General features: G+C 36.1%; 1 protein-coding gene across 2 annotated transcripts in view; it reads left to right on the top strand.

Moving 5' to 3' along the window:
* Window positions 1-17360, top strand: part of scfd2 (sec1 family domain containing 2) — a 134511-nt gene that overhangs the window by 54744 nt on the left and 62407 nt on the right. For both annotated transcript variants that reach the window (XM_016480050.1, XM_016480051.1), the window contains exon 5: window positions 9416-9689. In XM_016480050.1, the coding sequence (XP_016335536.1) occupies window positions 9416-9689 (274 nt within the window). The remainder of the gene's footprint in view (window positions 1-9415; window positions 9690-17360) is intronic.

The raw sequence follows: 17360 nt of genomic DNA, 5'->3' as shown, positions 1-17360 counted from the left end.
AAATGTCTGTAAACCCCTCCCTTCCATAAGCCTACTCTGCTCTGATTGGTCAGCTGGCCAAGCCTGTTGTGATTGGCACAAAGAGTAGTGCTCGAGCAAGTTAGCGAGCGCTACCATCTGTGTTGCCAAGTCAACGGTTGTTTTGATGTCCGCGGGTTGAAGCGACCCCAATAACGTCATATTTAGCCTCTGGAATGCGAATTTACCAGGGGAACCCTGACAAAAAACTTGCAATTTATACCCCGGAACGCGTTTTTTAACGGAGGACCCCCTCGAAACGCCATTGGGTCAGTTTTGAGTAGCATTTGGGCCGGTTTTGTTGTGATAACCTGGCAACCCTAGCATGCACCTTTACATAAAGCAATAATATAGTGCTCCAATCCGTTGTTAAAATAATGACATAAAAACATTTTGTTTAACACTTATGCAAGTGAATCGTGCCCACAGCTAAAGTTTAGCTGCTAAACTGTAAACACTTACCAAAACAATAATGGTGAATACATTAGCCGAGTGAAAACCTTTAATTATAAATACATTGAAGGGTAGCTACCTTACAAACTGCAAAAGAGATATTTTTCGAAAACCCATATGACCTGCTGTTTAAGACTAAAAATATTAAATTAAAAGATTAAAAATAAAAGCTAATTATGAGTACTATAACCATATATACATAATACTAAAATAAAAGTGCATCAGACTTGTTGGAATTGACTGTCAACATTCTGGGAGCGTTTTATTCACAATACATGTGATGTCGGCATAGACTGTGGTCAAATTTTTATAAGTCAGCATAATTTTGCATTCTAAAAGTCTAAAAACAGCTAGCTAACTGCTTATTGGCTCACTAGGTTTTAAAACACAAACTATATGTTTGTCCCTTTATTTATCATTGCTAAGGTAGGGTTTTCTGTGTTAATATATAAAGGTGACATGGCTTATGCTGCACTTACAACGCACATACACTCAAACAGCAGAGAGCGGCTCATGTTTAAAAGAGAAGATTCATGAGGATGTTCTTACATAAACTTCCCTGATGCAGGCCAGACCATCTGCCTTTACCAGAACATCCATCAGCTGTATTATCTAGCATTACCTTTAAGAGCATCTCATTAACTGTGCAGTTATCTCTCGGCCTGTGTAAACCGCCTACGCCTCACTCCATTCATCTCCCTACATTTCTTTCGTTTTCTTCTGCATACATTTCATTATCTTTCTTTTTTTGCATTAAAACCTGCCTCTTCCTATTCTCTTCATTAAATATTCATCCCATCTACTCATCCATCTGTTTTAGTCTTTCTCTGTAGACAGATTGAATTGTGTCCCAGTGTCATCCATGACAACCAAACACAACACAACTGATGCAAACAACATCCTATTATATATTCAACTTTTTTCCTTTTCTTTTTTACATTCAGGGTATAAAGTTTGCTCCGTGTGTACAAGCAGAATACATCATATAGGATAAATGCAAAAACAACGATATTAGCACACTAAACAAGCTTCCAGAAAGCCTCTTATGCTCACAAAGGCTGCATGTATTTAATTAAAAATACAGTAAAACCGTAACATTGTGAAATATTATTACAGTTTAAAAAATGTTTTCTATTTCATGTATTATAAAATTATGTTTATTCCTGTGATGACAAAGCTGAATTTTCATCATCATTACTCCTGTATTCAGTGTCTCATTATCCTTCAGAAATCAATCTAATATGCTAATTTGCTGCTCAAGAAATGTTTATTATTAATGTTGAAAACAGTTGTGCTGCTTAATATTCTTGTGAAAACTGATTTCTTCAGTATTCCTTGATTAATAGAAAGTTTTGTAAAGAGCAGCATTAATTAATATATTTTATTTATTTTATTCTTTTTTGTAGTGTATATGAATGGTATATTACAGATTTGTAATTTAATTTTTTCTAAAGCTAGTGTTCAATTGGGTGATTTTCTCATCAAATATTGATATTTAATTATTTTATATATTTTATTAATTAATAGCCATATCATAATGGTATGTTTCATTGATTTTTTTCTACATTTATTAATCACTTTTTTATATAAAAAGCGGAATATAAATAATACACAGCATTGAAAGTATTGTTGTACAGCAGGGTCGTTTTTTGCACACACATATGCACACACTGTGACATGCAGCTGGACTGGCAAGTGTGGAATGGGTTTCATCTCCATAAACTCCAGAGATTTGTACTCAATGAGCTGAATGAAACTGCTTTGATCAGGTATAAGGAGGCCATTTCCAGCCTGATTAATTAAATGAGTGCTGTACTCCCAGACGGTCTACACCTCACTGCATTTCCCTTAGCCGCTCTGTATGTTCACCTACCACACTTAAACGCTGCCTTTACAGAATAAGACCAGGCTCTGTGGTCATAAACCACATCAGATCTAGGATCTGCCTCAGCTTTGTGTATTATCCTGTTAATTAAGATAGGGAAGCCCTTACTCGGAGAAATAGGACAATTAGTCCAAAACCAACCATTTTTGACTGTGTTGTTCTAGGAGAGTCCTAGTTTCTTTCGAGAGCCCCGACATTAACATTGGAGACCTGGATGGTGTTGTGACACGATCAAACAATGGTCCACATTCGATCAAGATTCTGTAATGTTGAGGTTGAGTAGCCATTCTTGACAGCACACGTCTTTGTTTGGTCTTTCTTGCACACAATTGTTTTGGGGATTTTTAATTGTTTTATTTTGGTTTGTCTTTCTGAGTTTTGTACTTTTAATTCTAATGACCTGCTATGGTGGAAAGCAGTGGCCTGTGACATTCTTATTGAGTGTATTTCTGTTCTGATTAATTATATTTTAGTCTACATCAACTAAGTGTGTATTCATGAAGATTTACTGCCATCTGATTGTTTACACTCCTCCTTCCGTCTTGTCTCTAAACGTTCTCTACAGACTAAATGGATGACTGATGCCATTTTTCCATTTTTCAGGACTTTCCTCTGGTTTCTGTCTTTTTGCTAACTGATGGATTACAATATTTAATTCTAGTGTTGTGTTGTGTTGTGTGTATGTGTGTGTGTGTGTGTGTGTGTGACATTTTATAATTTCTTGAGTGTTGCTCTTTTGTTAGTTTTGACTGCTTTTATTGTCCTCATTTGTAAGTCGCTTTGGATAAAAGCGTCTGCTAAATGACTAAATGTAAATGAAACAGTCGGCTTCTGGAAGTAAAACTCCCATTCATTTTTTCCATAGGGGAATAGATTTTGAACAACAACTTATAAATGTGTTTGTAAAAGAAAGACCTACTGTGAGCTACAAGGTTGTTAATCGATGGTATATGCTTTTTTAAAACCATCAGCATGCTTTATTTCAGCTTATTTTTCAAATAATTGTATTTAACAGCATCACTCCTGGTGCAGAACTACATTACACATGATTCTGTAGACTGAAGAGAATTCTTCACCAACCAGAGAATTGTGACAAGTAAATTGTTTCTTCCTTTCTTTAAAGCCATTAGGCACACAGTCTTGTACCTTTGTGTTTTTTCCAATTTTCAAATACTTTTTTGCTTCAAATCAAAATGTGTAATGTTTTGATTCACCTCATTGCTATAGTTGGTTTGGCTTATAACTTATAAACAAAGACTTCTTTGAAAACTCTATGGGAAAAATACTCCTGGAACCAAGGCTCCTGAAAAAGTGAACGGGAGCTTTTACGCTCGATTCTAAAATGGTCAATTTCCCCTCAGAGATCTCTTAATCTTTAGGGCTAAAATGATTACCGCTCAGACCAGTGATATCACTTGAATATCACTTGAATGCACATTTCGTTTTGTTTGCATTGTTTACTAAAGCTTTAACAGTTCAGTGAAACAATTATGCTTAATGAATATCATGCTTAATGGCGACAGTGTGGTGATACGACTTAAGCTTTACTGTAACCATGTTTATCATTAATTGCAGCTAATTTTTATTGTAGCATGTAGCGACAATAGGGCTCCATTAGCTAATTGTGGTTAATAGCAGCAGTAATGCGTGGGCAGGCGTCTGCTCTCTTAATAATTGTTTCCTATGGCTATAGTTATCAACCACACAGGCCTCTTCTAGAAAACCATCCAGAAACTTGTACCTCTCACTGACATATATATATATATACACTGTATATATACTACACTTTAGCAAAACTAGCCGCCGTTTTACAGAAATACCACACCACATTTTATTGCTTAAACTTCTTTTTTTGGTTCATTTGGGTTTGTGTTTATTAAGACAGGAAAATTTACTTAAGGAGTGACAGTATTTTATGTTATTTTGAGGCTTGAGACTTTATTTAATGCTACAAAGGTAAGCCAATATGCTTAGCATTCAGCATGCTGCTTTTTCCACAAAGTACTTTCTGTCTACATAATGTGTTCCTTAAATCTAGGAATGTCAAAAGTATTGGCACCTCAGTATCAAGTCAATATTAAAATAATCTTTTTACTGTTATTATGTATTGAGTTCTGCATGTGTGGTGTCTGACTAACAAGTGGCCGTTTTCATATACAATGTGTTGAAAGCTTCTCAAAATGCTTGTTTTTGTGAGGTAAACAAAGTCAGATACTTGACTTGATGGTTATTGTCTTGAGTACTGCACTACTTTTTTACTTACTTTTGTTTAAAAACAAGAGATTTTAGTTTCTTAACAGCACTAGATCTCAGACTCATATTTGTGGGTTAAATATGCTTCTGTTCATATACATTTTCAGCAACCAGCAACTTGATTTCCTGTGCCGCTATGACTGAAACCAATTTTACAGTGATCTTTTAGATCTTAAGTGGTGTTGAAAGTTATTGGCGTTTTGATTTCAATGCATAACTGCAATTGCAGTAGGAGTATCCAAGTGTTTTTGGAAGCCGCATGTTACCAAACCCATGTTTTTTTGTGGCCAAGTTCTTCCTTCAGCCAAGATCTCATTTGGTTTTCAGATTTTTCTGCATACTTCGTGAATTGATTAATCTGAAGGCTTCTAATGTTAGGATTGGGTGGAGAGAGAAAATGGTTCTTTGTCAAGGAAAACCCCTGGACACTATTGGGGGACATAACGTCTCAGATCACTACGTCAACAGCTGTAAATTTCAAATCTGTGCATTTTTCTCCTGTGTGTGTTCACATGCTTGTGTTTGTGTCTCAGCAGGTCACTTTACTGAACAGCCCAATTAGGTGAACATGACCCTCATGCAGATGTCAGGTGCTCTAAAGAACACAAACACAGACCATTAGGGCCCTGGACGCAGAAGAAGAACTTTTAAAACACACCACACACTCTTTACACTCGGACAAGTATATATATACACCCATTCATTCAAGTGACAAATGTTCACCTAAATCTTTTAAAACACCTCCCAGACATCTTTTAAAGAAGCTAAACAAAAACTCTACCCTGTACTATCCCGTCTAATACTAATGTGAAGAATTACTAAGCAGTTCAAGGCTCAACAATAAGAATCACGTTGGCCCAAGGTCAATGTGAGAGAGTTTGGGTTCAGTTAGCAGAACTGTGACTTGCCTTATCGAGTCTCCACTATATGTACATTTTAAATTATTTGTTTTTTAATCATATACAGGCCTTTTACTATACAGACTGTATAACATTTGGATTGTTATATAACTGTGATATTCGGTTCTGAGTTTTGTTTGGTTGTCAATTTTTGGAGTGTCCTGTGTAATTTTTATATCCATATAATTTCCAGATATTATTGAAAATTATTATGCAAAAGAGCATTTTATTAAAAATCATAATAACAATAATAAATAATATTTATCAAATAATTTCCAAATATGAAACATGAATGTAAAAATTATACATTAAAATGGTGAATTTAAAAATGTAATTTTATATTCTTATACCACAAATTACAAATTCAAAATAGAAATTAAAAATGTTTGTGTTAGTACCAGTGTGTATAGGGCAAAAATGTTAGCAGGGCAAGTAGAAGTCGGAACTACAGAAGTTGAAAAAATCTGGATGTTAACTACCGGGTGTGTTTTTCCCTCTTCCTCTGGTTGTGTCCTGGCTTGCCTTGACTGTGAAGTGAGGTAGTCAAAAAACAAGCAAGGTAGTCAAAAATCAAATAGGTTCATGACAGCCCTGGCACCTTTTATCCTTTCTAGCACAGAATCATACTGGGCGAATGCATTTGAGTGTCCTTTTATTTTTGTCCTTTGTGAGGTCAGATGATGTTACGGTCCATTACCAATCAAAGATATTGTAGAATATCTTTTACCATCATGATGCAGTGACAACATCATAAAAGAATTCTCTTTTTCATGCTCTCTTTCTCTGTATCTCCCTCCATCTCTGTCTCTCATCTTTCTTTCACCAGTAAATGAAATAGAAAAGAGAACGCCTAAGCTCTGTTTCACAAATATTTGGGCTAAGGGTCCCACATGGTTTCGATTTCACAATGTCAAAGGATAAAAATGTGTTTTGTGGTAGGGGCTGGTGTGAGTCACGTGCCTTTGAGGGAGTTTGTCTCGTTTCTCTTGATTCGCACTCATTGTCAGACACAGATCTGGGCTTTGAGTCAGAAACAAGAGCAAGACTGGATGTGGTGCTCATGTTTGTTCATCTCCTTAACAGAATTACTGATTGCAATGTCCATTGACGAAGTGTTTTGTCATTTTGCACATTCTCAAGTTAAGTGATGAATTATATGTTATGTAATTTACATTACACGATGATGGTCTGTTCTCTTATATGCTCATCTTGTTGATGCCTGTGTGTTTGTTTCAAGATTTCATGGATTTTCTGATCCTTCTTTACCATCTACTTTGCACAGGTCTCCAAAATTCCTGAGCAAATCTTTTAACCCGCATAATAAAAATTGGCAACCACACCATCATCGGAAGAATTTGAGGGTTGGCTTAGCAGAACCACTTCCATTACTGACAGAATTTGATTGTTTGTTATTAAAGACCTTTTCCTAAAAAAATGTATAGATTCACAATGGTTCACAAACTTTTTTTTAAATGTATATCCTTTCGTTCATGGATTGATGCATCACAGGTGTGACTCGATCCGATTCCAGTCAATGTCCTCCCTACATTTCCAGGCTTGATTTAGAATGATTACGTCCGATGGAGAAAGAGTTGAGTCCCTCATATCCTGGTGTTCTGGCTGTTAGGTTACATGGTGCACAGATCTGAATTAGCCCGCTGGGGTTCGACTTCCTTCGGCTCTTTGAGTTCCCCAGAAAACAGTCCAAAACTTCTCAAAGTCATGAGAAAAAAAAGACATTAAATAAATGTATAATAATGTTAATAATATGAATCTAAATTGTAATCTGATCAGAGATCCCGATTCTGTATGCAATGGGGAATCTCATCCACTAAAGTAGGTAACGATGTGGAATTACATTTAATGTGAGAGAATAACCTACAACACACTCCATTTATTCTCTTCTGACTGATAATGGTTGCCTCGTAAGATAATTCAGGTGGGCCGCTCATGTTCGGACGGAAGGATGACACGCGGGGGCCTAGTGGGCTGAGACTCAGTGTTTCAGTGCTTTGGAATGTTTGGTTGTCATTGTACTCTCAGGCTCAGAGGGAGGATTTTGTAGTTTTCAGATATGAGATTCTGAAGCAAGGCCAGTTCCGCTCTCTCCAGAGAGAGAAACTGTGTTTGTGTTGGGCAGAACAGCTCTGCTGAGCTCAATGGGGACGCTTTTTCATTGCAAATGAAATCCATCCTCAAGGTTATTAGATTTTGGAGGCTTCTAATACACACAAGCTCTAACACATGCACGCAATCATTCTCAGACACACAAAAACACATTGATGTGTACCTCAACAGTCTGTCCTCATGTAAACCGAGCTGCTTTTCCAGTGAGCAGAGTTGAATTTGTTCTGATATCGCCTCCTGTAGACAGATGGCATAACAGATAACATTTGTGGAAACTTTTCAGGGTCATCTGCACTTAACCTTGGTTGGGCATAAATATTCCCATTCACAGGTTCCCTATGTAGGGCAACTTGAAATGCCTTGCAACTACTAAATGCAGGTTAGGAGTTGATGGCATAATAAACTTAAATAAAATAATAAATAATAAAATACTTAAAATAAATATAAATATAATATACAGTAAATTATTGGGTAACACTTTACTTAAAGCATTTATATATAATGCATTATAAAGGGTTATTAAAGGGTTTAGTGCATTATAATTATTCATAATGTGCGTTGTAATACATTGTCTTGTCAAATAATTATAACCAAATTTAAAATGCATAGTAATGACTTGATACTGAAAGTGTTATAATGTAATAAATGTGGTTACAATTATTCATGAAATTGTACAGTGCATTATAAGGTGCATTACAAGGCATAATGAATGCATTAAAACTACTTTTAGAATGCATTATACATAAAGGCTTTAAGTTAAGTGTTACCAATAATTGTGTTATTATTTATGGTGTTATGACACATTATATTAATTTGATTATATTGGAACACGCTACCTTTCAAAAGTCAGTATTATTAAAAAAAAAAAAAAGAAGAAATTTAAGAAATTACTTATTCAGTAAGGATGCATTAAATTGTTCAAAAGTAACAGTAAAGACATTTAAATTTGTTACGAAGTTGATCAAATAATTGTTTTTTTTTTATTTTCTATTATAAGAGAATCTTGAAACAAGTATCACAGTTTCTGCAACAACAAAAAAAAGCAGCACAACTGTTTTCAACATTGATAATTAAAATAAGAAATGTTGAGCACCAAATCAGCATATTAGAATGATTTCTGAAGGATCATGTAACATGTGACACAAAATTACATTTTAAAACATTAAAATAGAAAAGTTTTATATATATTTTTTAATTATAATTTTACTATATTTTTGATCAGATAAATTCAGAAAATCAGTGATTGTAAACTTAGTCCTACTAATAAACTTGTATAGCTTATTAAAAGGAACTTTTTTCTGTGCCATTGTAAAAGGTTTCCTTTTCCTGTCTTCTATTGGTCGGACAAAAAGATTTGATAGAACCGCACTTTTTTTCAGAGGCATCAACCTACAAATGCCGTATCTATACTTATTGTTGCATATTAAGCTGTGATATGAGAAAATATTTTAGCAAAAAATGTATGCACTTCAGCTTTAAAAGATATTTTTGCGAATCTCATCCACAAATTTGCTCAGTAACAGAATTAGGTATTAGTTCATGGTCAGAACGAGTAATTGCTCCCTTCAGACCTGATTTTCTAAAGAATTTAACATACGCAGAAGTGGAAAAGACTGCGGTGGAGGTCTCTGACATAATGATTGATCGTGTCATGGAAATAACTATAGCAGAACTTTGTAATTCCTGCTGGATAAATGTCACAACTGTAGTTTGATAGATGCGATGCTACATTTTTAATAGTCTTAATAATGCTGACGAATGTCTTGTCTCTGCTCTGCAGGCCTTGGGGGATTCGGACCTGGCAGAGGTTCTGAAACAACTTCTTCCCCTCATAAAGTCCAGTGAGTCTGGAACGGGTTCTGACTCTAGTGAGCTGAGTGTGGATGATCTTCTGGTGCTGCTGGTCTATGTGTACTCTATGGCCAAGGAAGCATGTCCGGGTGGTGCTGATGAGGAAAAACATGTTGAGAAGGTGGAAAATAATTTGATTGGCGCTCTGACACTCCGACTCACCCGGCAGACCTCATTAAGCCCTCTGCTGCAGGAGATCACAGGTAAGTGGTGGAATACTAGTTCAACATGATCACAGTACCCTTAGAATAAAGCAGTAATGTGTAGAGACAACTCTAAGTCAGTCACTTGTGGGTTGATGGGAAGGGTAGATTACTAATGATTACTGTCACATTATTGTCACTAAGTTTCCACATCACTGAATGACTTTTCATGAAGATGTCAAGCCAAATCTCAGTGTAGCACACTAGTGATTAGTGCCAAAACATTTAAACGGCATTAAAACAACCACCAGCACAACCGCTGCACAGCTGCTCTGACTTCTCCACTTCACAACTACATACATCAGTGGAACAAGAACAGCACTGCTCGCCTGTAATGGGACTCTGACAAACCAGCGCCATTCGCCCAAACCGCTATAAGTTGGAACCATTCATGACTCATGACACACACATACATACACATGGATAGTACAACCTTTGGACATGTCCTGAGGTGTGACATGTAAAATTTTGCTCATTCTTTTATGCATGTAGATTCTATGAGCTCATATTATTGAGAGACGGTGTACATCTACATGTACTGTAATATTTGTAGAGATGCACAATATATGTGACTCTCTCTGTGAAATCCAGGCTAAAGTCTCAAAACTAATTATGTTAGTTCTCAAAAACTAATTATAAGATAAGCATCAAAGTTTGATTTCAACCATTAATTTCACTATAATTTCAATCTTTGACATGCCTTACTCAGTCAATATTAAAGATATAAAGGTTACATTTTCACAGAATGTTCTTTACCTTATTAAGGATGATTTTATGATGTTCTTTACCTTATGAAGGATGATTTTATGTAGAAAACAGTAAATCACAAAAAAATGACTTCAGCTGGGTTTTCACAGAGAGGGTCACATATTGGTACCATATCAGTTATATTAAAGATTGGACAACTTAAAGGGATAGTTCACCCAAAAATGAAAATGCTGTCTTTAATTACTCACCCTCATGTTGTTCCAAACCTGTAAGACCTTTGTTCATCTTCAGAACACAAATTTAGATCTTTTTGATGAAATCTGAAAGCTTTCTGACCCTGCATAGATAGCAACACAACTGACATGTTCAAAGCCCACAAAGGTAATAAGGACATCATTGAAATAGTCCATGTGACAGCAGTGGTTCAACCATAATTTTATGAAGCTACAAGAATATTTTTTGCACAAAGAAATAAAAAATAACGACTTTATTCAACAATTTCTTCTCTTCCGTGTCAGTCTTCGACACGCATCACGAAAGCACCATGGAATGCAGCTTTAAAATGTAAAAAAAAGAAAGAAAAGAAAAGAAAAATAAATAATGGCTGCTAAAAATTCAGCTTTGCTGTCACTGTAATAAATTACATTTTAAACTATATTAAAAATGGAAAACAGACATTTTAAATTTCAATAATATTTGACAATATTACTATATTTTTCATCAAATAAGGCCCAGATCAGACCGAACACGCTTTTTAGGTCTGAAAACGCGAGGCGCACCGCACTGCCTTTTTTTTTTTGGTGACTTCTAAAAAGAGCAGTTTTATGTTGCTAGGCAACCACCAAATCAGCTGTCCTGTCAGTGTAATCAAATGATTATAGCGCGAGTGCTCTAAAATCTTTGTTTTTTGCTGTCAAGTAAACTGTCATGTTAGCAAAAACCTTAAAGGGGGATCAGCTCTAGGCATGACGAAGGGGATATCGTCCTCTTTTGGAAGGCCAACCAAAGTAGTTTCGCGTTCACAATGAAACACGGCGCCTTCACGACATGGCGGCGGCGGCAACAATACTACAGCGAGAATAAAAGTTACGCCTTGTTTCTTTGCGTGAACATTTGGGCGGCGTTATGCAAATCTTCCCACATCGTGACGTAGACATGTGGGGACGTGTTAGAACGAGCCGTTTTAGGTAGGCGTGGTTGACTCTTAACTTTTATAAAGAATATCTCTTTGGATTTGAGACTTTAGTCTTTGCAACTTTACAGATCTTCTTTATGCACCAAGAGCTTGTAACACTCCAAAGAGAAAGGAAAAATTGAAATCGCATCATATGACCCCTTTAAAAAATGCAGCTCTGGGTAACCCGCGACAGACACCAAAAGCTTCTCCTCCATCACTGCATTCTCCGGACTTTCTAAGCAACGGTAAACTTTCGTCAGCCTCCATTCATTCGATTTGATCAATGGAAAAAAATGCAAATGACATTGGGTGCTTTTCTGCTCAGAGTTCAACTTCAGACACTCCTGCAAAAACGCGAGGCAGAGCAGGCAGCTAAAACGCAAAGCGCCCAAGGCACATAAACAGCGTGCAAAACGCTCACTGCCAATAGAAAACAACTTAAAAAAGGCGCCTCTCACCGCAGAAAACGCGTTCTGTCTGATCGGGGCCTAAACAGCACACAAAATGCTAACTGCCAATACAAAACAATTTAAAAAAGGCGTAATGTCTGATCAGAGCCTAAGAGTCTGTTTTCAAAAAGAATATGTTAGCAACCCAAACTTTTGCACAGTAGTGTACACACGCATTTCATCATTTTAATATCGCACCACAGAGTGAAAGAGCATTTACCTAATAACCAAGAAATAGGGATGTTGCCTAATGGTTAAACATTTGGGCTTGTAAAAGATGATTAATCGTCTTGTTGCTAAACTAAAAACACAACTCACAAATATTAGTTAAAATAATGCAAGTGTGTTTCACCAAAATATTATTTATGCATTTACTTTTTAGTATGGAATGAAATAGAAGTTTATTCATGAATTTGATGATCGACTTTTTTTCCTCAAAAAGTATTTCTGCCATGGTGTGTGCCTTAGAATTTAGATGAAATTAATAACATTTGATTAATAACATTGATGGCTATGATGCCTTAAGTTTGTCCCTCTGTAGGCAGCTCAGGTTTTGGAACACAACAAGTGTCAGGTTGTTGTCCATCATTTACTGTACTGTGTGTTACTTTGGAGGGAGAGTAAGAGAAAAGATGAATGAGAACTGGGTCAGAGAGAAGCCAAGATTATATGAAATGGATGGAGACGGTTAAGTGATCGAGTTAAGATGAATGGAGGGAAACACCTCTGCCTTCTGTCTTCTTTCTGTCTTATCCAAAGTCTCGCTTTGGATAAAAGCGTCTGCTAAATGAATAAATGTAAATGTTCTTTTGTCCTCAGGAATACGCACTCATCACCCTCACACTCCATCAGTCACACACACACACACACACTGCTCATTTTTAGGGTGGAATCCACTTCCAAAGTAAAAGATTCAAATCTTTGATTTACTTTTTCCTCAAACGGTCTCCTTTCCCTTTTTTCTCTTTTTTTTTTCATGCTCTCGCTCTCGGTTTGGTGACAGCTGATGGAAGCCATCTGAATCTGTGGCCCATATGAGAGCCTGTAAACCTGATTCGGCTTGATTTGTGACGGCAGGAATGAACTCTGTACACTCACTGCACTTCAAACTAACTCATTCCCGAGGCTTTAGTTTCTTAGTCATTTTTGCTTGCCGCCTACATAATGTTGTGTATTCAAGGTTACATGGAGGTTTCTTAAAAGAGTGTGTGCCGTGCATCTTTTGAAACATGCTCAACTTTTCCATCCTTGAGGGCTCTGTGTGTAAGTGTGTGTGTGTATAAGGTTGTTTTACTCCTGCGATGATTTGATGTTGTACTAAAGTGAAATTCAAAGTGCCTATTGGGCTGATGGACACACCCTGAGAGAGTCGCCATCAGCGCGGCCTTCGAAAGCGTGTAATAGATGCTTTGCCGCAGTGGTCAGACTGGCGTGTGGTCCTCCATCTTTACCGTGTCGTTTCAAATCTGTGTGTGTGTGTGTGTGTGTGTCAGTGTGGTTGGAATCAGGGTTTTTAAGTTTTATGAATGTTTCCGTACCTGTGGGGTTCAGAAAGGAGGCTGGCATGATGCAGCATTGCGATTGTTGGAAAATATGTTGTAACTTGAGTATACATGAGCATACGCTTTCTTGAGCTTAAAGTTCCATTAAGAAATAAAGCCATGATATTATATAGTATTATTTATTTAATAGTAAATTTATTTTATAAAGAGTGTGTGCGTGCGTGCGTGCGTGCGTGTGTGTAGTTCGCTGTTATCCTAAAACTTATGTAATAATAATAATTATATTAATAATAATAATTTAGCAATAATAATTAAATAACACATAATAAATAATTAAATAATATAAAAAATAAATACATAAATAAAAACAAAATAATACTATATATATATATATATATAAAAAAAATATATATATATATACTATATAATACTATATATATAAAGTATTATTTATTTTTGTTTTTTTATTTATTTTATGTATGTTTATTTATATAATACTATAAAAATAATTAATTATTTTTACATTTATATAGTTTGCTGTCATTCTAACACTTATATAATAATGATTTATCAAAAATAATTTAATAACACATCATTTTAATTAAATATTATTTTTTCATGCTGTATATTATGAATCTGTGATGCCTAAATTCACTTGTAGCATATATTATATTATATTATATTATATTATATTATATTATATTATATTATATTTATTGTATTATATTATATGCGTTAGCATTATATATGCATTCACTTTTTCTCTGCTTCTTCCTCTTTTATTCTTGTTTTTCTTTTCTTATCTCGCATTAATGAAGAATGCTTTGCTTCTGTAACAATATTTTATGCATTAAAAGTTAATATTAAATGTAATATTAGTATGAATATTAACTTTCTTCTCCTTGCTCTTTCGTTCTTGTCTTTCTATTCTTCTCTTGCATTAATGAAGAATGCTTTGGCTCTTGCTAACTTCCTGCTCTGCTCGGCTGAGGGGCCCCTCGTTCCCTCTCAGTCTTTTAAAGCGTATGACTCTTTCATATAAACACAGGACTGCCAATTACAGTTCCAATGCACACCAGGTGTGTCCAGGCAGGCAAAAGTATGACCGTTCATTGACAGTTATTTGTAGGTTTTAAAGGAGTTTCCGAGCGTATGAACGTTTACGCGTGTGGCTGCACCACGTGTGATGAAACTTCTGCCATATGTTTTCATCATCAGTGTAACAATCAAATTATTTAACAATGAAAGAACGTGCAGCTGTGGCTCGTGTTCTTGTACCAGTGTCGTGTATGTGTTCAGTGAAATATATATTGATTGTGACATTCGGCTCAATTAAATTGGTCAGAATGGAAAGCAGGCTCGACTTGAAAGCTGGTCGCTATGGGAGCCGCTTCCGCGCACACACACATGAACTCAGCCCTGGTCAGCATGGGAACCGCTCTGCTCGAACTCTCATTTTAAATCCGCAGAAAATCAGCCGAGAAAGAAACACACACAGTCATAATGAAACTCACGCACACAAACATCAACGTATTCTCTCAAACTCTTGAATAACAGAGCTTGAATAACAGGACGTACACCCCAACATATATACACAGCAGAGAAGCCTGTCTGAGCAAACATACACATACAGAGGGTGAGAAGTTAAAAACGCACTCAAAGATGCGATTGCCTCCTCAGGGGAGGTGGATTACAGAGCGTCACAATTACAGACGGGCTGATGCTGTAAGTGCTGGTGTAACCTTCACAGCTGTCTTTCATTATCTGTGCCGGCCTGCTTACCAACATCAGCTGCCCATTCTGTCTGCCTGTCATTTTATCTAACATTCTGTCATATTGTCTTTTTATCTATCTCTATTTTATCTGTCTGTCTGTGTATCCATCCATCCTGTCTGTCTGTCTATCGTTCTAGAACATTTTATGTATCATTCTGTCACTCTGCCTGCCTGTCTTTCTGTTATTCTGTCATTCTATCTATCGTTATATGTCTGTACCTATCGTTCTAGCTATTACTCTATCATTCTAGTTATAATTCTGTCATTCTATGTGTCTTAGGGATGGGAATATTCACTGATTCGCTCGGTGCATTGGCATAAAAAGTTAACAATGCGATACATCGATTTAAAAAAGTGTGCATCGGATACAAGTTGGCATTTGTATCGTAATAATAACATAATAACATATTTGCATCAGTAAAAACCGATTTGTTTATATAATTACTAGTGGATGGGCTATACTGTAGTTTTATTGTTTAGAAAGTGACCATTAGTCTGTGACCAATATTTTATATGTAGATTGATTTCTCCTCTCTAAAATGTTTCTCAAGCGTGTTCTCTCATTGCTGCTGCGTGAATATGACGCATCACAACACTATAGAGACCTGAGGGAAAGCAGGTATTAAAGTCCTTAATGTTGATCAAATCAAATCATATGTGACCCTGGACCACTAAACCAGTCTTAAGTGTCAATTTTTTCAAAATTGAGATTTATACATCATCTGTGGATGAATAAATAAGCTTTCCATTGATGTATGGTTTGTTAGGATAGGACAATATTTGGCTGAGATACAACTATTTGAATATCTGGAATCTGAGGGTGCAAAAAAATCTAAATATTGAGAAAATCGCCTTTAAAGTTGTCCAAATGAAGTCTTTAGCAATGCATATTACTAAATATGCATTGCCCCTTATAAACTAATATATCTAAAAGTTTAGATATATTTACGGTAGGAAATTTACAAAATATCTTCATGGAACATGATCTTTACTTAATATCCTAATGGTTTTTGGCATAAAATAAAAATCTATCATTTTGACGCATACAATGTATTTTTGGCTATTGCTACAAATATCCCCGTGCAACTTAAGACTGGTTTTGTGGTCCAGGGTCACATATCAAATCGATCCACCATGGCAAACAGCGAATATATTTGTGCTGTTTAATGCATTTGAGACGTGTTTTCCTCAGTGCATAACTGACATGTCACAGGTATATTTTTCATCTGTAAATGTTATAAATTCATGCAAATATATCCATTTTGTTGTCAGGAGTGGGCGAGTGAACGAGCGCTGCTGCGCGCATGTGCGCTAAACAGAAGGAGCGGAATAGAATAGTAGCGCAATAATTCTGAGTAAAATATGCATTTTGCTAAAATATTTGTTGTGTAAATATAAGTGTATTTTTATGATAGCAGTAACTGTAAAGGGAGTATTGTAATGGGTAAATAAAATGTAACCGAAATACAGTCCTAATTACTAAGCTCAAATGAGTTAAAGGTGGGGTAAGTGATTTCTGGTAGCCAATGTTGATATTTCAAATCACCAAAACAAACACGCCCCTACCCCAAAAGGGTCTCGCCCCTATTTTGATAGCTCCGCCCCACATATACGTACGCAACCCAGGCAACGATTATGGCGGAATCTGCTGCATTATTATCTGCTGTATTAAACATATTATCTTACTTTTCGGACACAATTTGGGAGCTGACGCTTGAAACAGACAGTGGATGAGGTTTAGACGCTCCAGGCTAATAGGGTGTGGAAATAAATGTGTCTTTATCATAGCTGAAGGGAACGACAATACGATTGCAGATGAACAAACAAGTGAACATGACACACGAGCATATTCAAGCAAAAGCCAGCATGTATTAGTTCTGTGAAACAAAGCAAAACCAATGTTACTCACCTATCGAGAAGAAACAAAGCAACCTTCTTTTTTTTTTCCGATCACAGGCCTTCCTGCTCCTTGAGTTCTCTCCAGCGCTGGAGATCGCACTGCATCGTAATAGGGGTGAATCTTATCTTATCACATCGGTATATATATATATATATATATA

This window comes from Sinocyclocheilus anshuiensis, unplaced genomic scaffold, assembly GCF_001515605.1.
Source record: "Sinocyclocheilus anshuiensis isolate Anshui unplaced genomic scaffold, SAMN03320099.WGS_v1.1 scaffold637, whole genome shotgun sequence".
NCBI lineage: Eukaryota > Metazoa > Chordata > Actinopteri > Cypriniformes > Cyprinidae > Sinocyclocheilus > Sinocyclocheilus anshuiensis.
Note: the sequence above shows the minus strand (reverse complement) of the source record. Positions and strands in the feature narration are given on the sequence as shown.